The following is a 23,240-nucleotide window of genomic DNA, read 5'->3' on the forward strand; positions in this document are numbered from 1 at the left end:
AGATAAATAACAGTTACACAAAGATTCTCTAGACATACGTCATTTCTATTACACCGATAAAGTCTTAAATGTAGCTAGTATAAATAGAATTGATGACGTAATTTATTCGGGGAGGTACCTACCACTGAGGATAACTTTTAAGTTCTAATTACTACCAGGTTATATCTGGCATAAAATTGATGTATCACCGTACAGTGGCTATTAAGTTTGACCTCCCTTTTTGTTTTTATTTATTAATTGAATAAAAATGCGTAGGAATTAAAAAAAAATTATAAATTGTTCCACCAATGGAAATAATCGTGTGGAATTGGTATATATTATCAGATAATAGTAGGCAGTACCTGCTCGTATTTCATAAATTTTATCTTTGGCGTACTAATGCGTACTTACAGTACGAATTAAGAGCATTTATGGGATAAAATTGACCGGCTAAGATATAAGTACCACATCTTTGTTGTTTCGAATAATTGGTATCCATGTGACATTGAATTTATATCGAAGATGGCCGAAGATACGACCGCCGAACCTTAAAGTATTTTAATAAGACTATTGGCAGAAAACGGAGTACGTAGTGGGGACATATGAATCGAATAAATGCCTTCTAGATCCTCTTTTTTGGCATTTGAAGCTAAATTGTTGTTTTTGGGGCGTAAAACTTTATCAAAACTTCTTGATGTTGCAGTGTTTGAGCCGGACCTTGTCCAAAGCATCGGTTAGAGCTTCGACATCGGTAGAAAGCGATGCTTTGGGGGTAGTGGAGGATTTGGCATGCTCCCTTCCTCGTAAAACCTAATTAGAGCTTAGATACCATTCATCTCTTGGTACGATTGCTTCCGCTATGGATTAATCACGTAAAAGCCGCTCGTCATGCACATGGGCGATCGCTGGGCCCTCAACAACGTTAAGGTTCAACGGCTCCTGTATTCCCTTTGCACAAATGTTTACCGGGCCCATTATTGTTCTGATTATCTTCTTTTCTGTTCATTATTTCTTGTTGGTGTCATTGTTTACTTACCAATAAAATGTTACAAGAGAAAAAGTTTTATTTATTATTGCACTATACACTAAAACTGAACACAGAACATTTCTTTATTTTAAACTGATTCAAGAATGTCTTGTATATAAGATATGATCTATACGAACAAGACTAATACGTTATGTTATACCTTACCATAAGTTAACCATACTTTAGACCCCTCTACGGTTCTCAAGTGCTTGTTCCCTCCTTTCATATTTCCATGAGGAAACTTCTAAGTAAATGCCAGCGCCTGGTGATTGAATTTAGAACTAGCTAGTATAAAATTGAAACAAATTTCAAATAAGTTTTGTAATAGAAGTTATATCAATTTGAAATTGTTTCAAAAATTCATTGTATGTTGTTTATTTGTACATTCAAATGAATTGAGGTTAGGTTTACTTAAATGACAGAAGAAGAAATTAATTAACGATGTTAAAGTCAATATTACAATATATTATTCTAGATGAATTTAATCCAAGTTAATAGCCAATGATAACATTAAAAATATATACTAATTAATATATGTATAATACAGTGGATGATCAATATTCAATCAAGTTTTATATCTATCGTCAAATCATGTACACAGTCAACCTACCGAGCAAATGGTTTGCGTTTTGATATCAACCTCAAACAGAAAGAAATATACGCGTACCTCTTCCTCAATATTTAAACACGGTAATGAAGTCGAAAGCACCCAACCAATCCCATTTACTTAAATAAACATTTATTTAAAGCTACAAATATCAGCGATGAATGGCGGGCCGCTGATTTTCGATTGATTGATCTTTGCGGAAATTCCTCGTTTACTTCGTATCGGTTAAGACAAATTATTCGGATTGATTACGTACGCATCAATTCGTCGAAAAAAGAATAATACAGTATCTTTTTAAAAATATTTTAAGCCGGCAAGATCTACGAATTTCTAGGTTGAATGAAACTCCAAACTATCTACTTTTGAATGGGTACTACTGGTATTTGAAGAACAAGATGCTGTTGCATAGGCATAAACCAGACGGGTCTTGAATCAACATCACTATGTCCGATGCGCAAACTTCGAATAGATAAAAGATTTCATCTCGATTGATCCAGAGTTTTTGCTGTGACGAATAGAACTGTTGTAATTTGATCCTTTCGGTTGGGACGCTTGATTTTGATACTTCTTTTACTAACAGGATCTTCAGAGTCTTTACTACCAATCACTCCTACAGAAAAGAGCTGTTCACAACTTTAGAGAGTAAGATTTCTAGAGGCATGGAATGAATTTTGTAGCATTAAGTTACAAAGATGAAAGAAAGTTTTGTGGAATAGTTGTTTATGAAACCTAGAAAGTTTGTCGCCTCCAGAGAGCTTGTAGATATCCTGGAAGAAAAGATATTGTCTTATTAACCAGTAAGGAAGCTTATTAAGTTCGCAATATCCACTAGGTTTGTCCGGAATACTTCCAAATATATACTACTGAGCTATGTTTTATCCTAAAGAAAATATAAGCTTCTTAGGATGTTAAACCTACTTCTACAGTTCTTTTTGATCTGTTTGAGAAGTATTTCCAGCTGTGCTTACTCAAATACTCAAAAATAAATGATCTGAAACCATGCTGATGAACGTTTTGTTTCAAATATCCCCAAAGAAAAAACTTGGAGGGAAATTTACTGATGTGGGAGGTTATTGATCGTAGCACGTGAAAAAATAATTTAATCGATATTTTAAACCATTTTTCAAATTGCTACTATGGTAAATAGAAAACAATAAAATTCTTACATTATTTTCTTTATCTTTCAAATCACCTCGAAGGTCGTAATCACCAAAAGCGAGAATCTTTCAACCCAACTGAAATCTCCTTGAAATTCGAAAACATTTTATATCCCCAGCAGCAATAATAATAATTGGCATAATTATATTGAAAGTGGTGTAAAGACCCTCAGCTTCGGTATTACTAGGAAAAGACGATAAGGAAGAATATTCTGCTTTCGTGTATAACTGAAAAACTGGAAAATACGAAAGAGGTTACGTCCGAGAAATTCTTAGATTAAAATCTGTAATTAGTGGTAGCGGAAAGCTTCAAAATTTCGGTACAGTGGCGTATCTGTGAAAATTTGTGTTATTTGAAGTAATTAGAAAATTAACCGTTCCGAAATCTTGAGCAGACATATTCTTCACAATTTTTGAAGCATCATTCGAAGGCATTAATAGTTTTTGCATAATAATAAACCATTTGAAGGGAGTCTAAAAAGTTTTCAGTTAAAAAAGGGTAAAAACGCGGCTCTTATGTCCAATATTATTTAACATTTCTAAAGTTGAATCCAACAACAAGAGTTGCCTTAATCGCTTTTACGACAAATCTTGGTTCTTCTTCGATCAAACGCCTACCAGCTCGTAGCTCATCACCAACCGATATACCTCCTCTAGTTTCGTGGCAATTCCGAGTGGTCCTAGTTCTAAGCCCTGCGACTTAATGAGAACATGATTTAAATTGGACAGTAAAGAAAATTTGATTACAATTCTTTGGTCTGGAAACTACAACACAAGGAAAACCCCATGAAATAAAATGGGAAACAACGATTACGATCAAAAGTTCTTGATATACAACTATACTGTAATGTACGATGGTTTTCAAAGGACGACATGTTGAACCATGTCTTAAGAGAGCCGGTTTTAAAGTTTTTAGAGGAAAAAGTTCAATTTTGAGATAGTTTTGTAATTAGTTTGAGTGAAATCATTAATAATACTGTCAATATTTAGAAAAAATTCCCTAAATTTCAAAATAATTCTGCCCCAATATTCCTCAGTATAATTTGCAGATTTTTTTCAATAAATTACTGTTAAAACAGAACGAAAAAACAGAATATTCATCCAGTATTTTTGTAAGAACGTTCCCCTTGCTTCATCTATTGATAAGCCGCTGCTACTACCAGAGGGGAAAGAAACAGTGAAATGGAAAGGGCCATACTTTAATGAACAGACTGTGGCAAGTGAAGTGAAATACGAGTACAAAGGAACAATTAACAAAGTGAAATATCAAAAGAAAAAAGAACTACCATTTCCAAAAGTTTTTTTTGTGTGTTTTTTTACAGTGTCCGTCACTTTTTGATGTTCGATTTTGATTTAGAAATGGAGTTTCTGTATGTTTTAAAATAATGGAATCGCAACAGCGAGAATAAGTAATTTTCGTGGTTTGATTAAAAATGGATGATTTCCAAGAATTTTGAATCCTCCTTCATATATATATATATATATAACGAACAAAAGCTCAATCAGGATTTTTTAAAATGTAGGAAAAAGACGCAAAAAATTATTCACATATATACATATTTATTAAGTTGTATTCAAAATAAAAATAGAAATATACTGAAACTACATGATAGGTATTCTCTAATAATACATGATATAATTTTTAATTTTCTTTACTCAACAGTATCTTCGAATCGGAATATGTAGTTGAAATAATTATTGAACAAACTCCAAACACGTATCAGCCAGTGAAGAGGTTATGTTACATAACAAAATTAGAGGATCAAAAACGAACAAAATAAATCAAGTTGAAGTGGTAGAATCGGTAGGATACGAGAAGCAATCAATAAAAATACTACAAAAACATGAATTTAATCAAAAACTAGATTTTTACTCAACATTCTATCAATAGAGGGCTCTAACAAAAATTGGACGCTGCTTGTTTGAATCTACATAATGTGACATCAAATTAAATGGATTAAAATGAAGCAGATAATTAATATTTAAACAATGTTTATTCGATTGTTGCTTTTACTACCGTCTTATTTCATTACAATCATTGATAATCACATACTACATCACTACTATTTATATATGTATCTAATCATAAAACCGTTTTTATTTTATTATTAAATAATAAATTACAGACATCGTTTAACCTTCATATCTTATTTCCACAAATGTACCTCTGAATACCGTTTGTGTTGTGATTTCTCCTGGGAAATTATTCCTTTTAAATGTTAGTTTCATTTCGTCAGTAGATGGGGAGAACCAGAAACGTTGTAACCAAATTTTGAATTACTGTTTACTTAATTCACGTTCGCTTTTATATCTCCCAGTTGTCCGAAAAGTAAAATATCGTTAATTACCAAATATGAATATAATTCCAAAATGCAAGGTATAACAGAAAAAATAAATAATATACATTGTTGCCGATAGTAAATAAAACGAAGGATGTATTTGAAAAATAAGTATTCTGTGTACAATAGAATACTATGTGAGTATGTCAATTTTTATTATGTCAAATTATTGTTACAAAGTATATGATACGAATACATATATATAAAAAAATTTAATAATTGATGATTAATTTTGCTACTCACCAATTTTTTAAATCAACATTAGTTTTCCAATAAGAAAATTCCATACATTCCTATAATTATATAAAATGAACCTTTACTATATGCAACCAAACATACATATTATGTAAGACATTTTCGTTATATAAAATTAAGTTAGCCTAGTAATCTCCATTCATCATATTAAAACAAAGTTTATCTGTTATACATATTTTTCTCTTCTATTTATTGTGTTGATATTTGGTTTTCGTAATTTTTGTTCGTTTAATAAAAAATACTGTCAGTCTTCTGTCAAATATGTCATTAAAATCACCTTGGTTTGTTATGGTTAGTCTTTTAAATAACATTTAAAAAAATTGGAGTAAAATTTATTTAATTAAACAAAATGAGGAGTCGGAGTAATTCGGGAGTCCGTTTGGACTATTATCAACGTCTCGTACATAAAGTTATTATGGAGCATCAAAACCCGGTTACGGGATTATTTCCAGCAAGTTTAGAAAATAATCACGCTTGGATTCGAGACAACGTTTACTGTATACTTTCGGTTTGGGGTCTATCGATGGCGTATAAAAAAATTGCCGATCAAGATGAAGATAGAGCAAAAACCTATGAATTGGAGCAGTCTTGTGTAAAGTTAATGAGAGGTTTATTGATGTGTATGATGCAGCAGAAGGATAAAGTTGAGAGATTTAAACAAACACAAAATCCTTTAGATTCCCTACATGCCAAATATTCATCTGTTACTGGACAAATAGTTGTAGGTAAGAAACCAATAAAATTAATATTAATTTGTTTAGAGTGAACGTGCGAAAATTCTCTTTAAGGTGATAATGAATGGGGTCATTTACAAATAGATTCAATTTCCCTCTATCTTCTACTCCTTGCGCAAATGACAGCATCTGGTTTACAAATAATATTTAATCTAGATGAAGTAGCTTTTATACAAAATTTAGTTTTTTACATTGAATGTGCTTATTGTACTCCCGATTATGGCATTTGGGAACGAGGTGATAAGACTAACCATGGCTTACCAGAATTAAATGCCAGCTCAATTGGTATGGCAAAAGCTGCCTTAGAAGCAATGAATGAACTTGATTTATTTGGAGCAAGGGGGGGTCCTTACAGTGTCATTCATGTTTTAGCAGATGAGGCACAAAAATGTCAAGCTGTGTTACAGGTAATGACACATTCTTAACTAAAAATGATTTATTTCCATTTATTTTGTTTTTAAAAATGTTGTAGTCAATGTTACCAAGAGAATCCAGTTCAAAAGAAATTGATAGTGGTTTACTTTCAGTAATTAGCTTTCCAGCTTTTGCTATAGATGATCCCTCATTAATTTCCCATAGTAGACAATCTATTATTGAAAAACTTCAAGGACGGTACGGCTTTAGAAGATTTTTAAGAGATGGTTACAGAACTCCCAAAGAAGTAAATTTGATTTTAAGAGTTTCCATTTTCTTTATTATTTGTTATTCCAGGATCCAAGCAGATTATATTACGAACCATGGGAACTGAGAATGTTTGAAAATATTGAATGTGAATGGCCGCTATTTTTTTGTTACATGATATTAGATAATTTATTTAGAGGAAACAAAGAAAATGCTGAAAGTTACACAAAACAATTGGAAGAGGTGAAAAAAATTGTATTATAATTATATAATTATTTGATATTTTATATTATAGATTATGATTCGTACTGATGATGGATTGAAATTAGTCCCAGAACTTTACTCGGTGCCTTCAGAATTTGTGAATGCTGAATATAAAAATCCTGGAAGTCAACAACGGATTCCTTTGGGTCTTTGTCCATTTCGTTGGGCGCAGAGTCTGTATATTGTTGGAAAATTATTACAGGAGGTAAGTTGATGAACTTTTTGTACTATTTGATAATTGTTTAAATACTAGTAAATACATATTTACATTTTCCTAATACCCAAATTGCTACACTTATTTTAATTCAACAAGTTTTTCAGCAAGTTTTTCTTAAAATGAAAATATCACCTAGAAAATTTGTTTTCTTTGAAGTTATTGCATTGTAACTAAAATTACTTTATTATAGTACGATTTAGTTTGGGGTTTGGGTGTACCCCAATAGCCCATTCAAGAAGTACTTGTAATAAAATATCTATTAGAATGATCAGAACTTTATATTCTCTCTGGGGTACAGTTGCACTCCAAATATCAATCTAATTTTCAAAATTACTTTGCATCGAGTTCAATTCAATGTTTTCAATTTCCTAGGGTTTTTTGGCTCCCGGTGAACTAGATCCCCTTAATAGACGATTAGGTTCAGAAAAAAAACCGGATGTAGTGGTACAAGTGGTAATTTTAGCAGAAGATTTCGAAATTAAAGAAAAATTAGCAGAGCATGATATTAAAGTGCAAACTATTGCTGAGGTAGCTCCTATTGAAGTTCAACCGGCAAGAGTTCTTTCTCATCTTTATACATATTTAGGTAAACAAAACTATTTTATTATAATTAATAATCATTTTAATATTCTTATACTGTTGAACTGAACATGAAATGTATATTAAAATATGTTTATTGATTAATTTAATTGGTGAATATTCTATTTCAAACAACTGGTAATGAAGATTTGAGAAACTTGAATGGAATAATAATAATAAGGTACCGATCATTTAGGGTTATGCCGACCCTGACCATTTTGTACTCTTAGATCCGGGATACCAGTAAGTAATGAACCATCATACACGAATGAATTTTGTATTTTAACTCTTTTATATTGTGTAGTGAATAAATCTACTTATATTTTGATTTTATTTACCTTAGGTTAGGCGCCATTTTGAAAGTTTTTGCTTTTGGGTCGTGCTGAATTAATTCAATCAAAATATAGCTAAATTTAAGTTCTATCCATTACACAACACCCGAATAATTATTAATAATATAAAAAAATGAATATACAAAAGTTATTCTTGTCTTGTGTTTCACTCACTACTGATTTCCCGCTTTACATTCCATGAGTACAAAACGGACAGGGTAGGCATGACCCTAAATGCTATTTTTTTTGTTTGGTTGAAAAAATTAGTCTGTATGGGAAACCCACGATATATATGTCGGTTTGATGAACCTTTTAGGTCGTAATAAAAAACTTGGGCTCTCTGGTAGGAAATCTAGAGATGTGGGCATACTTTCGACGAGCAAATTGTATTCTTTGGGTGATAAAATTTTTGCTTTCACACCTCAGGTGAGTAAAATGAAGTATAGTGCATTTTTTTATTTTATTCATATATTTTACTTATTAAAGGTTATAATACTGAATTATAGTGGAAGTTTATGAAAATATTGATGCAAACTTTCTTCTAAATGTAATTCAATTAAGAATTTTTATAATTAATAACCACAAATCACTTAAATTCTAGATTTTTCACTATAATGTTATTTTATCTGAAAAAATTGGCGCCCTTTGACAGTTTAAACCTCAGCTAATAATGTCCTATTTGTTAAAAACTAGCGGGAAATTTAAATTTTAGTAATAGCTGGGAATTAAATTAAATTTAAACTATAAAATTCTACTTTTTGGCTAAAAACAAATTTCGGAGTTGTAGTATAAAGAATTACAATAATAAAACAAGTACAAATCACTACACTGAGAAAAATAGAATTTCTTATATCAATATATTATTTAGCAACAATTGGTATAAATTTTGGCACGCCACTGGATTTTTCAACTCTCGGTCACAACTCAAATTAGTACCAACTTAAATTTATCTACTTTTCGGTTATTTGTCAATCTCTAAACGGCAAATGGATTAATTTAACCCTGATCGAACCTTCCAAAAAATAAGTTTATATTACGAAATTTACACCAGTACATTGACCAATGACGCCATTTTATTGACATACTAACGCGTTGACTTCATATTATACTTATCGTTTATGTTCCTAACATTAAATATATTTAAAGAAACTTGATAGAGATATTCTACTCCCAGATTCGTTATAAATGTAATAACGAAAAATTTTAATTTATTGTTAAGAAAATGATAGTGGAATTTTCAAAAATGATCACTCTGTATTTGAAAAATTATCTATTATCTCAAAGTCATAATTTCAAAACCACGTGATTCAATATGGCAAATAGTTTGTTTGTTGACGTTTTTGTGATTTTTTTTTGAAATATTTTCGAGTAATATAACTTTATTTTGTTATAAAAAACTGTTCAAGATGAAGAGTGAATATTTAGAAATAATAATACAGGAAAATGTGGAAGTGGATGAACGGTATGTGTGAAAAAAAAACGAATGTTTATTTATAACCTCAAAATATTGTTTATATTAGTAATCTATTGAAATCTTTAATTAACATTAGGATAACTGAATTCATACTGATTGAAACGGTAATTTTTATTAAAATTTTAATGGCTTATTCACTGCTTCTTTTGTTTAATATCTCCAGCACATTATCAGGATATCAGTGAACTTTTAGGGAATCGTGTTCGGTGTTTCGGGCTGTAACAAAAACCAGTTTCCCTAGAATTATTATGACAAAAATATCACATTAAGATAACGGTAAATTTGAAATTAACGTATGGCTTAGGAAACTTATCTTTATCCCAACTATATACTTTCTGGTGCTTCAATTTAGATTCTATTAGATTTCTTGTATAATTTCGATTTGCAGTATTTTTCATTGAAAAAAACAATTATAAAGTTAACGAATTGAAAAAATATTTACAGTTCAATAACTTAATTAATATAGAATGTATTTTTACAATATATTAGTATAGTTTTTTACTACTTAGACCCCTTTTTATATGTTTTAATGATGATTTATCTCTTTTTTCATACAAAATCATTTTAAAATAAATAATGTTATGAAGATAAATCATCATTAAAATATAAGTATAAACATACTATGATTATACAATTATTCCAATTCTTATGAATAGTTATATATTGTTTTATCGGTATATGAGTTGAAGCACTTTTTAATTGTCTTCTAGTTCATTTCCTTCGATGCTAATTTGAGAAGGTAACCAAATGACAGTAACTGTTATTTTTTTGGTATGTTAGAGGTTGGTAGGACTTTAAATAAATTTAAATTTTTCAAGGTACTGGTGTTTATTTTGTAATTCAAGGCAGCTTGAGTTGATAAAAATTTCATTATACCAACTGTATTCCATTTACTATTTTACTCTATTACTTTTTATAAAGATACAAAAAATTCTATTATTTTTTGTTTCAATTTAATTGTGATCTAGTTCTTGGATATATCCCAAAATTATATAGCAACAGACTATGAACTGATGATAGATGTATGCAAAAGTGAAATAAATTTTTTAAAATCGAGCTGGCAGAATGTACTAGGAAGACCGCTAACCATAATGGTTAGTAGGAGCATCGACTTAGGTACATATATATATTGAAAGGTTGATAGATTTATTTTAACACAGGAATGTTTTTATTTTGTTATTCAATTCGCAGTTTCGTTTAACAACCATGGCGTCTGCATGAATTTGAATATTTTAATTAATAGCGCACTTAATTCATTAGTTAGGTCTTATCCACAAAAACTGTAATAGTTCCTTATAATTATTCCCGATTTATTTTTGTAAATTTTTTTTCATGATTAGAACTTCGATCCAGAAGAATATTATACAAGCTATGACATTGCTCTATTGGCCGATAAAGTTAGAGCTCATTTAGCGTTTTTAACAATGAGCTGGAGGAATATGCTTGGAAGACCTACGATATCAGTAGTGATAACCAAAAATCATTTAGGTAAAGACAAATTAGCATTTATCAAATTTTAACATTGATTTCCTTGTTCATATTAGATAGGGGTGAATTCGGTTTTCAAGGGAATTGTTTATAAAAAAAAATTTTTTTCTAGATCATAGAAATCAGTACTAACTTTTTCTTCTGATAAAACTTTAGGTCCTATCATTACTTAGACTTTGAAACAATGAGACTTGAATGAGCTCAGCAAAATTTTTGGAGTAATAAGAGATTAAACAATTAGAATGTGTAGAATTGATGATAACGGTTAATCACAAGATCACGGATTAGTAAAAACAGTATTTTTCGAAAGACCGGATGGTGAAATATAATTATGTGGAACTAGGAAAAGATGGAAATGAGTTTATCTAGAATTTGGATCCAAAAGTGAGAAAAACGGGCAGAAAATCGTAGGAAATTGAAAATGTACTTAAAGTTATCGAAAACAGCAGAGAAAAAGAAAAAGTTTGGTGAGCAGAGGAACAATCTGGTCCTAGTGGTGCAACAAATTATTCTTGATCGACTTTAAGGATATGGTGTTAGAAAAACTTGATTGTTTCACAAAAATGATAGAAATTGATAAAAATACAAATATATCAATCTTTATGACTTTCGAATATTATATTTATGGAACTAAATTTCATTTTATACCAAAATTTCTTTTATTTTAATGCCTCAATGGCGTAATAATTAAAAGAGTGGTATTGAAACATTTTTATATTATTTTTTCAACATTAAAATATACAGGTTGTTTAATAACTCTTGTCAACTCGCAATATCTCTAACCAAATTAACCTTAATCCAAAACTTCCTTTACTCCTTTCGAAGATGACGTTGTTTAATCAGTTTTTTTTAATATCTCAAAAACCGTTATCTACTTATCAGTTTTTTTGCAAATTTTATTATAAATTTCGATAAGATTAAGCTAACTTTTATTTTTCTAAAAAAATTTAAGTTTATTGTCTAACTTTTCCAATTATTTAGGTTTTATTTTGAATTTAAGTAACTATACCTTTTCTTACATATGAATATAATTTTGTATTGAAAAACTAGTTATGAATTGTTTATATCTCGACAAAGTTGAATACGTGACAACGTCGCAATCGTTGAAAAACAAACTAAATATCGATACTTTTGATATAAATCGATTTTAACGATTAGTTGACTCTCTTTTTCTAGTCTTCTAATATTACATTGTTCTATCTCCCTCGCACTTTGCTCCGATCTGCACTGACATAAACAAAGGCCACGTCCGTTTCACCATACCACTTAGGTGAATTAAAGTTGAAGTTTTTTTTTTTTTATAAATAAAGTTTTATTTTTTAAAAAATTAAGTTTTAATAAATTGTATCATGTGTCGCAAGTGAAAAAATTCTTTTCTACCACGAAGAGTGAAGCTGTATTTCGTAAAAATTCGTTTTTAGATAAAACAGTTTGTGATTTTTCCTTTGATTTGTTTACAGACTACGATAATTAAAGTTCAGTGATTTAATCTTGTAAATGTGTTTGGAATTAATTATTATAATTCGGTTTCGGGACATAGTTTTAACTTTAACACAGTGAAAAACGAGGGTATAAAGAACAGGTTATTGCAGGCTTAGTTTTTTTTAATTATGCTCAAAAAATTGATTCAACAACCTTATCTTTAAAGAACATTATCTCTTTAATAGATTAGATAGATATAAAGCCACTCTTCTCTTGTATAATTTAGAGAATACAAATATACGGGGTGTTTGCTTAAAAATAAAGAGTAGTATTGATTGTGGTGCGCTCAATTTGAATTAATGATAATTGTTCTTTTGATATAATTTTCTATTAAGTGAGATTTCACAATAATTGTGTTTATTTTCTGTCACGAAGAGAAAAACTTCATTTGGAATATGATTCGTCTAATGCATAATATACCGGTTTATGAATCTTCATTCCATTTGTTTCTATGGAAAGAAAATTTTAGTAGTTTCATTTTCGACATGTGTTTGGAATTGAAATTGATATAATTCACTTTAAACGCAAGTTTTAATTAATGTTTGTGTCGTCAGTGAAGGTTCATAGTGAACAGTTACTTATAGCAGAATTATAGAATGTACAAAGTTAAAAGTTGTAGGTAGCGTTTTTTTTTAAATTACACTTTTAAACATTGAGTTCCACAACTCTTTTAGTACATTAGATGGATTTTAAGTCACATCTAGCATCAGTAGTTTACGTTTCGCAGAACAATTTGTATATTATTGAATACATTGAGTTAAAAATAAATATAGAACACAATATAGGGGTTTCTGATTGAAAATATCAGATTATATTAATTATATATTATTGAACGACTCGCAATTGAATTTTATAACATAAAAATACTAAAAATTGATTTAATAGCAGTCTTTGTACTATTAATAATATAATTTTCACATCAAGTGACAATTTTTAATGACAGTTTTTGTTTAAACAAGTTTCATCAATTTTTTTCTTTAACATTGTTTGATAACTCTACTAACAATAGCTGCATGATGATTTTATGTTTTCAACTGATTTTTTTCTAGCGGAAAAAATAAATTCTTGTGTTATTATTGTATACAGTATGTCTCACAATAGTTTTTCGTAAATATTTTTCATTATAAGGTATAATAGCACAATTATTATTAATAAAAACACATTAATAATTATTCTATCATTATTAATTTCGTTATTACCTGAAACTAAAAGGTATATATTTCAATTTTCTAAAGTAGTGGATTTTGAAACTCTATTTCAGTACGAATTTCAGTAAAAAAAATATTTTAAAGTTTTAAATAATGACCCACAATGAATATTTTCGAATAGTTTCCACAATTTTCATTTGACCACTTTAATAATAAATTTGTTTTATGTTGAATAGTAGTCATTCTGTGCACAAGGTTCATTCAGTACAATATAGAATATTTGTTATAGCATACCTTGTTGAAATAAGTTGAAAATTAATTTTTTTACAAAAAAAGCATATGTCGTGGGACACTCTGTATATATCTTTCTGGTGGCATTTTTTAAATATTTTGATCATTGAAAATATTGAAAACTTCTAGAGGATGGAAAATTACCATTGGCCATGATAACTACAATGAAAAAATTAAAATCCGGTTACATAAATGGTACCCGTGTAACATTGGGTAATTTAAAAGACTTTCTAAGTACTAGCTGTATAACGAATTTGAGTTTTTTGGGATGCCACGAAGATGGTTTACCGGATAGTGAGTGAAACATTATTTGTCATTATTTAGCTCGTTCCAAAGAAAATTTTTTTAGAGTTGAATCCTCAAGTTCAACAGTATATGGAAGAGCATTCGGTTAGAAGTTTATCTCACAGATATTCCCTTCTACCAGTTGCAAGAGTTGGTCCTAAGAATAAACATCTGATGAGAAAAATGTCTGTCCGAGGGGCAGTTAAAAAAACTAGATCAATCAATGTCGATTGTGAGTAATAGAAATACCAATTTTTTTAATTGCATTGATTGAACGTTTTTTTTTTTAGCTGAAACTTTAGGTATGGAAGGAAACGTGAGCTTAGATAGACGTTCGTCGTTGTATTTTCCACAAATATCGATAGATGTCGCTGATTATTCGAAAGAAGATATGAAAAGGACGCCATCTCCAGAGAAGAATCCTAAATTAATGAAGACCGAATCTAGAACGCCAGTTGTTAGCATAACCAGACACAGACATCAATCGGAAACCCAGTATGCTGATACCGAGGTAATAATATAATCATGCTTTAAATTATATGTGATTTTTTTATTGAAAAATCGTGTATTTAATATAAATTTGAAATTATCTTCACTATTTGTACACAAAATATTGAATTTTAATTTTTTTTTGGAAGTAGTTTGAAAAGTTATGACCAGTTTAGAAGAAAATCATGAATTTAACAAACCCTGTATTATTTATAGGGGCCACAAATTTAAAGATGATCTAAATTGTAAAAACTATTGATTTTGTCAATTATCAACGAATTAGATTACAGTGTGAGGCAGAATTTTTTATGTATTCGATATCATTGTTTGGGGAAGTGTGATTTCAACACCCTGTGTTGTTTATAGGGGGCTTGAAAGGAAATTTGAACCAATTTTAACTATAAATTTTCAATTATTATAAAAAAATTGTGAAAATCATTTATTTGGTAAATTATAATTAATTTCAGTACAGTGTGAGGCAAATTTTTGTATATATTTGATATTATCATTAAAAAAAGGTTTAGGAAAAATATGAATTAAACAGACTGTGTCATTTATAAGTGGCTAAAAAGGAAATTTGAACTAATTTTAACAATAAATTTTCAATTATTGTGAAAAAAAAAATTGAAAAAACCACTGATTTTGTCAATTATCACACAAATCGTTTACAGTGTGATTCAAAAGTATTTTGTATATACGACATAACCTTTAAAACTTTCAAATGTAGGTGGAGGAGTTGTTCGCAATGTTAAGGGAATCCGATTCCTTAGACGAACAAGGTGACATCCTACAATATTTAGTAGATACCAAAGGTCTCGATTACAATACAGGAATGTTGGAATACGGTCGAGTAGTTACCGTAAAAGATCTATTGAAAGGATTATACGAGAAAGCCTGTCATCAAAAGATGTGGGGTCTCGTCCGACATACGGCCGGTATGTTGGGAAAACGTGTAGAAGATCTTGCTAAAGCCGTTACCGACTTATTAGTTAGACAAAAGCAAATAACCGTTGGTAAGTATTAAAAAAATAAGTCTCTTGTATATTATTCGATTTTACTTGTTTGTGCAGGTATGCCGCCGAATAACGAACACACTATTACCGCCCCATTACCCGAAAACGATCTGAGACTTTTAATTCACGAGGCTTACGGTGAAGATGACAGTACCGCTATGTTGACACAAGAGTTACTCTCCTATTTGGCCATGTTCATCAGAACGGAACCACAACTGTTTCTGGAAATGCTCAGATTGAGAGTCGGTTTGATTATTCAGGTGAGTTTTTTACACCTGTTTAAACAAATTTTCAATAAAAGAGGTTGTATAACAAGACTAGATGGGTTATTTTTCTTTCCCGTATAATTTAATCTTTACCTGTATGATGAAATAGCCATCGAATATCCAGAAAATGTTCCGAAGAACTTCAAGAATAATCTAGGGTCTTGGATTGGCTATAAAACTATTTAACGGACAAAGGAGTTGACCAAAGTTGTTTGGATTGACTTTAAAAGTCCCGAACAACAATGGACTTCACCAAAGTTGTTTACATCGATTATAAAAGTACTGGAGATGTGATAACAGTTGAGGAATTTAAGAAAAACTTCAAAATCATGATAAGAAAATTGTAAATCTTGATCCAAGTAAAATCCTGCAATTCTGCTAATAAATAATGTGAAATATCTAGTAACTGGTTGGTTTTCAAAAGAAATAAAATAGATGGTTGATGTTGAAGCTCCGAAGTAAGAGTTTGAGATGAGGAAATGACTTCTGCATTAATAAGAACCTTATTCTAAATATGACATTTATTCATAACAATCTAGATGTTGTTGTGACGACATTTCTTTCACGAGTAAAGAAACCTTCAAGTTAACCAAGGTTCTACTTGGTACTGTGATGACGTTACAGCTTTGTATTTGGATACAAGACAATCCAAGTACCTAGGAAGGTATATTTCAGTAGTTAGAAGAGGCTACAATCGACTTGATGAAGATGATCGATGTTTCAAAAGAAAATTTTTGAGGTAATTCGTCATATTCCATTTTCCGGATGAAAATTAGTGAGTTTAACAAGTAGTTGAAGTCCTGTTGTGACAATATTTCTTTGAAGGGTAAAGAAACCAATGGTTCTAGTATGGATAAACCTTGTGCAGATGCATCTGAAGATGCCTATATGTTAGCCAAGGTTCTACTCGGTTACAGATTTATATTTGGATGGAAACAAACTAAGGTACCTGGGGAGGTCTATTTCTGTAGTCAGAAAAAGCTTGGCGAAGATGATCGATGTTTCAAAAGATTATTAGTATAATTTATTGGGTTCTAGATCAAAATGAATGAGTTTAACAAGTAGTTGATGTTCTGTTTATGGTGTACAGTCTGGATAAGTTATTGTTCTTTCTCATGTAACTTTGCCTTTTATTATAAGATTATTTGGTTACTGTATTTTCTGGAATTATCCTAAAAAATGTTTCTAAAGCATTAAATTAATTATATAAATAGAAGTATTTTGGAAGAATGGGAAAATTTCACGTAGAGAAAAAAATTTGATTGTTGTGATGGATAAAATTATGCCATTTATTATTTTTGCTTATCGATCATATATTTAAGGTTATGTTATCACTTTTATCCCATTTTACAAATGTACCTGTATATTTATTTGAAGGTAATGGCGACAGAACTTTCTCGAACACTAATCTGCGACGGTGACGAAGCATCCGAACATTTATTAAATTTAAGTCCGTTCGAAATGAAAAATTTGTTACATCACATTATAAGCGGTAAAGAATTCGCAATAAGTAGCGGTAAGTTACAAGTTTTCATAATAATAATTGATAATAAATATTTTTTCATCGACGTTTCAGTTGGCAGAGGTAACTTTTCGATAGTGACGAATAAATCTAGTCGTATAAGTAAGGTAATTTATACATCTCCCTGTATATATATACGAAATTGAACCGTGTCAACGTTTCAGAAAAGTCACATCAGTTTAGGAAACGAAATAGATGATAATAACATCGAACCAGACCGTCAAGGACAGTGGTTGAGAAGAAGAAGATTAGACGGAGCCCTAAATAGAGTCCCGACAGATTTTTATTCGAGAGTTTGGTCTGTATTGGAAAAAGTGAGTATCAATAATCGTTGAATACTTTCGAAACTAACAATTTCTAATTATATTTTCAAGTGTCAAGGATTGGACATAGCGGGTAAAGTTCTACCACAAACTTTGACTCAAGAAATGACCTCTGGGGAATTAAAATTCGCATTGGCGGTAGAAACTGTATTAAATACAATACCCCAACCCGAATATAGACAATTAATAGTGGAAGCTACGATGGTTTTAACATTGGTATCGGAATATAGTATTGTACCTTCATTAGGTGGTATCATACAAGTGGAATATCTTGTACATATAGCCAACGAATTATTTTTAGATGACCAGGTATAGTATTTAAAAATGAAATTAGATGAGCTAGGGCATAAAGTCGTAAATTTATTGATCTATTGTGTACCCCGGACTGTTTACCAGTCAGGTAGTACTTTGCAAAATGAGCACCTCTCTGAGGGGTATGAGCTTATCTCTTCTGGTTTTAAAAAATTTGAGTGTAAATACTGTAGTTTAGCCTCGCACTCACAAAGGAAGTATTCGACGGTTCTTTATAGAAGGGACAAGAGTTGTAGGGAGTTTCTCCGATGTATCTTTGGGTAGTGTCCAGTAAAAAATTCGTTTTTGTTGATGAAAGAGCCTTTTAATACCAGTTGGTGGAATAAGAAAGAAATGTTGTCGATTGTTTCATACCTGAAGTCTTATTCTGATTTCTCTTTGTTTTCCCATTTCTTTACGACCATGAGTTGATGGTTTTTTGGAAAACCCATGAGTAGCCGGGTACTCATTTGATTGATATTTCTTTCAGTGAAACTTATGTTCGGGGCTAAAAACAACCAGTGATCTCTTTGTACCAAATTTGAAGAATACGGTGGATGCAGAAACAATTAGAACTTTCGGTATAGGGTTTAATTGTGATTTCCTTCTTCAGTTTGTCCTATAATGTTGATATTTTCCATTTTTTTAAATAATTGATCAACAATTTGTTTTGTGTTTCCTAAAATATAACCTTGCAAGTAGATTATTGAGTTTTCCAATGTTTTTGTTGGGTTCAATCTACTAATACAGGTATCGTTTTGATTCATAATTTGTAGTGGTGAATATAAATCACATATCAACGCAAAAAATGGCCTAAAAGTTTGTTTTTGCAGTCTCATACTGAGACATTGTATCTAAACTAAAAGAAACTTTTTATTCCATAAATGTTTATGTAAAATGGTGTAAATACTTCCATATTTTTTTATATTTTCTGGTGTTACCTTTATTTGTGAACGTCTTGATCATCAGTGCTTGTACATCCATGTTTAAATTTCGTATTCTAGTCAATTATGGTTGATTTTCTTTGAAAAAAATCTTCATAATACTTTTCAAGTCGAGCTTCTATTACCCCAACGGTAATTTGTCGGTTGAACAAGGGAACGATGTCATATCATGACAGTTGACATTTGAAAGAAAAAAATATAAAATTATATAATGACCTCTATCTGATAGATACTGAAATTATTGTTTCATGTTGTTTTGTTTTCATTTGAGGAAATCGAGGGGGAAAACCACAGGGTTCTACACCTCAAGTCAATTTTCTTTATTCATCTATGATTTACTTATCGTTCCACTTAGAAATAAATTTGGTAAATAGTTATTCTTTGTTTTTTATGATTCTTTCTATTTTTTTATGATAACGTAGTTTTAACAAACGTTTTTAGATGAAATGCGAGGGTGACGCTACCCTTTGTTGCGCCAAACCGAAAGAACTACGGGAACTGTCTCAAAGCGGAGGTTTGTTATGCGGTGGAGCTGCATATATCTGTCAACATTTTTACGACAGCGCCCCTAGCGGTTGTTACGGTACTATGACGTACATGACGCGAGCCGTGGCGGTCACATTAGAAGGTTTACCTAAACAAGGAGATTTAGATTGTACGATTAGTTGAATTTTAATTTTACATAGTCACTTTTCATTAGATCTGGTTTTACGTTATTTTAATAAAAAAATTGTTTTGAACAGGATTTTATGCAGCTTTAAGTGACTAAATATTGAAAATTGTGCCAAATAATTATTATTTTACTGTTTGTTTTGAGTTTATTTATTGGAATATATTATCATAGAAAAAAATATTTAATTATCCGTATCCTTTTCAAGTCTTTAACCAAACTGTTGATAAGAGCCCAAATGGGAATCCGCGAAAGGTTGAATGAAAAAAAAGGTGAACATTTACCTTTTATTGAAATGTACAAAAGTATTTATTTCGAAAATAAGTTTATAACGCACAAAATGAAAATAAATGGAATGCAAGCAAAAATTATTTCGAAAACATTTTTTAAATATACACTACGCCACAAAATTCACGCATATTTATCAATAATAAATAATTTTTTATGTTTGTTTTTTAACCCAATTGTTGATAATAATCTTCCAAAACGCAATCTGTGTTTAATTGCCTGTTGTGAGTTGGTAGAGGCAACACTCTGTGAGTTAAAATTGCTGTAAAAAAATATGTATCAACATCCTGACGCAACTGTATAGTAGAGGAAATATGATCTGAAGTAACTTTAGTTTTGAAGAGTTGGTTGTAATTCAATCAGTTTGATACATTTGATCCACTATAACTCATGACCTTAACCACATTGAAGATTATTGGAATGATATGGGTGGTCGGATTAGAGGCTTACTACCTTCACCTAGAAGCCTAAACGAATTTTTATTAAAACCGATCAAGTATTAAACATATGAAACAGTTATGAAATCAAGGGGATGGAAATAAATCAATTTTTAAATGATCAATTATCGATATACCCTGTATTTTTATTAATACACTTCATAGTTTATTTTCTTCAACCCAATAACGGGTTTGACAAAAATTGTGAAATTATTATGCTTTAATTTTGTAGTGCAGTGTATGTAAATGATTTGGTGAATACTGTTCATAAAATCGGCAAGGAAAATGTTTCAGGTAAAAAGAGAATCAAAATATTTCAAAAAATAAACCTGGAAATATGTGAATCATAAGGGAGCTCAAACAATGTTTAAAAAACGTTCATTTATCAACTGTATCTTCATATTTACATTCTGTATATTCATACTTGATACCTGAAACATTTCTTAAGGGTAAATGAAAGTTATTTTTTCACAATAACAATATCTACAGTGATAAAAAAAATCCTTACATAATCCCTTTCCTTGAAATAAAATGGATGTTTATATGAAATAAATAATACACATTTCAGAGCCAGACTGTTTGCAACTTTTTAATAAATGTACTCAAAAGTTAGTATGAGTTTGAAGCATACATCAAACAAGCTACTAGAATTCCAAAAGCTCTAATTTTTTCAAACAATCACTTTTTCCTCATATCAAATTCTACCAAGAACCGTATATGAATCGATTAGAAAGTAATTTCACAAGACCTTAAATATTTTATGAAACATGATTCAAATGAACTACTTGTTTTCATTCCGAAATCAGTGTTTCTTTAGCTACATTCAAGGGGCATTATGTAGGGACTTCCTTAAATAAAATTTAAAAACTTTATAAAATAATTTATACAGTTATACGGTGTTTGATTAAGACTAGAATACTCTGGATATTTAGTGTTATTTCCTGTTTTTAAGAGCGTTAGCCAGCCATTCCATCGCCATATCCAATCCTTCTCCTTTAGTAGCCGATGTTTTAAATATTTGGAAAGTCCTATTTTTTAAAGCTTCAAGTCCTAGAGCTTGATGTACTTCTTTTAGTGACATACAACCTGGTATATCCTGTTTGTTAGCCAGGACTACTAAAATGGCATCTGATAATTCCTCCTCCTATCAAATTACAATAAAATTCATCCATAAGTTAATAAAGTTTTGAAATGAATATAAATTTCTAAAAATATCAATTTGCGTGAAAATTTTTATCTAATAAACTATATGTGTAAAGAGAAATTGAATAAATGGAAGATACAAGATGAAAATGGTAAATTCAAGCATAATCATTCAAAATCAAAACTAAAATTAGCATTTCTTATATGCCAAATTGAAGCAAGGGTCAATTAAAGGTAAGAAAAAACAAAGAGTTAATAAAGTAGGATTAATGGATAAGCTGTAAACACAGGATTTTCCAGTATCCCAGCAAGAAGAGAGGACACAATAGATCCTTTGGATCACATTGTATATGAGACTTCAAATCCATACATACATACCATTAAGTTAAAAAAGAAATTTTGAATGTTTATTTATCCAAGGTTTTGTTTTTTAAGATATTTGTCTCTATAAAAATTACGTGGATTGGGGTAATTGGAAACAAAGTCCATGTTTTTAAAATAATTTATATTCTGAACCAACAAATATGTCAAACGTTTTGATTTGCCTCCATAATAACTCATCTGTTTCATTTACATGAAATCCCTTTTTCACTTAAAAATCCTGGGTTACAAAAAACAAATATGTCAGTGAACCATGTGAAAATAAGTAGCTTAACATCTAACTAAGCAGATAAAAAACAGTTATTTGTGTTAAGATTCATAATTAAGTAGTCAAAAACGTGAACATTGAAAAAAAAAACGTTTCCAATTACCTATATTTAGATATAATTTTAATATGCACAGAAAGATATGAAAAAAGACCTTTAATATAAAAAATGAAACTTACCCTTAACATCGGAACTAATTCGTCTTTTGATATGCCTATCCTCTCCTTATCAGCTGAATCAACCACATAAATAATAGCATCCGTATTACTATAATAGCATCTCCAATAAGGTCTATAAAAATTTTACCATTATTTAAAATAAAAATTAAAAACTCTTCTATTTGATTATATTATTAATTAATTATTCTCTCTGTATGATAATGTGCATAATTAACTGTACCTTATACTAGTTTGACCTCCTAAATCCCACACTTGAAATTTGAGATTTTTATAAGTCACTTGTTCAACGTTAAATCCTATCGTTGGAATAGTTGTAACTACCTCTCCTACTTGTAATCGATATAATATCGTCGTCTTGCCTGCACCGTCTAGGCCCAATATTAAAATTCGCATTTCGCGTGTGCCTATTAGGCTTTTGAAATAACTAAATAACATACCTAAAACATTAAAACTTAACCTCAATTTCAATTTCGTCGGTTCACATTAGTTACCCATAATTCTTGTTTTTATCTAGTGAGTTGAGGATTCCGATAAGTAAAAAAATTAGTTGCACATATTAATTCTTATTCAAAAAAATAATATTGAAATATTTTAGTTGGCCTCATATGAGAAGTACGTTTACATATCACTGACGTAGCTAATGTGACGTTTCGGTTGAAGTATCATATTTCTTCTTTTTTTAGTGTTACTATTATATTCGTTAACTATACCGCTCATTATCCATACCAAATAAAATTAAACTTGTTAAG

General features: G+C 30.1%; 2 protein-coding genes across 3 annotated transcripts; one reads left to right on the plus strand and one right to left on the minus strand.

Moving 5' to 3' along the window:
• The first annotated feature begins 4,750 nt into the window (after positions 1-4,750).
• LOC130893185 (probable phosphorylase b kinase regulatory subunit alpha) lies at positions 4,751-20,165 on the plus strand. Of its 2 annotated transcripts, none has more exons than XM_057799072.1 (18): positions 4,751-6,089; positions 6,153-6,505; positions 6,571-6,759; positions 6,810-6,962; positions 7,015-7,188; positions 7,573-7,786; positions 8,428-8,537; positions 10,554-10,701; positions 14,124-14,288; positions 14,344-14,511; positions 14,570-14,790; positions 15,496-15,781; positions 15,839-16,041; positions 17,425-17,563; positions 17,624-17,676; positions 17,734-17,883; positions 17,944-18,201; positions 19,569-20,165. In XM_057799072.1, the coding sequence occupies exons 1-18, from the start codon at positions 5,714-5,716 to the stop codon at positions 19,794-19,796; spliced, it is 3,588 nt and encodes a 1,195-aa protein (XP_057655055.1). In that variant the 5' UTR covers positions 4,751-5,713; the 3' UTR covers positions 19,797-20,165. The 2 variants fall into 2 exon arrangements, with proteins under 2 accessions (XP_057655055.1, XP_057655054.1); XM_057799071.1 differs by lacking the exon at positions 10,554-10,701 and adding an exon at positions 10,926-11,073.
• On the minus strand, positions 20,071-23,155 carry LOC130893186 (ADP-ribosylation factor-like protein 1). Its single transcript, XM_057799073.1, has 4 exons — positions 22,983-23,155; positions 22,712-22,928; positions 22,492-22,603; positions 20,071-21,666 (listed from the first exon to the last, which is right to left on the minus strand). The coding sequence occupies exons 1-4, from the start codon at positions 22,984-22,986 to the stop codon at positions 21,457-21,459; spliced, it is 543 nt and encodes a 180-aa protein (XP_057655056.1). The 5' UTR covers positions 22,987-23,155; the 3' UTR covers positions 20,071-21,456.
• Between the last annotated feature and the right edge of the window lie 85 nt (positions 23,156-23,240).

Source organism: Diorhabda carinulata, chromosome 4 (genome assembly GCF_026250575.1).
Source record: "Diorhabda carinulata isolate Delta chromosome 4, icDioCari1.1, whole genome shotgun sequence".
NCBI classification, from domain to species: domain Eukaryota; kingdom Metazoa; phylum Arthropoda; class Insecta; order Coleoptera; family Chrysomelidae; genus Diorhabda; species Diorhabda carinulata.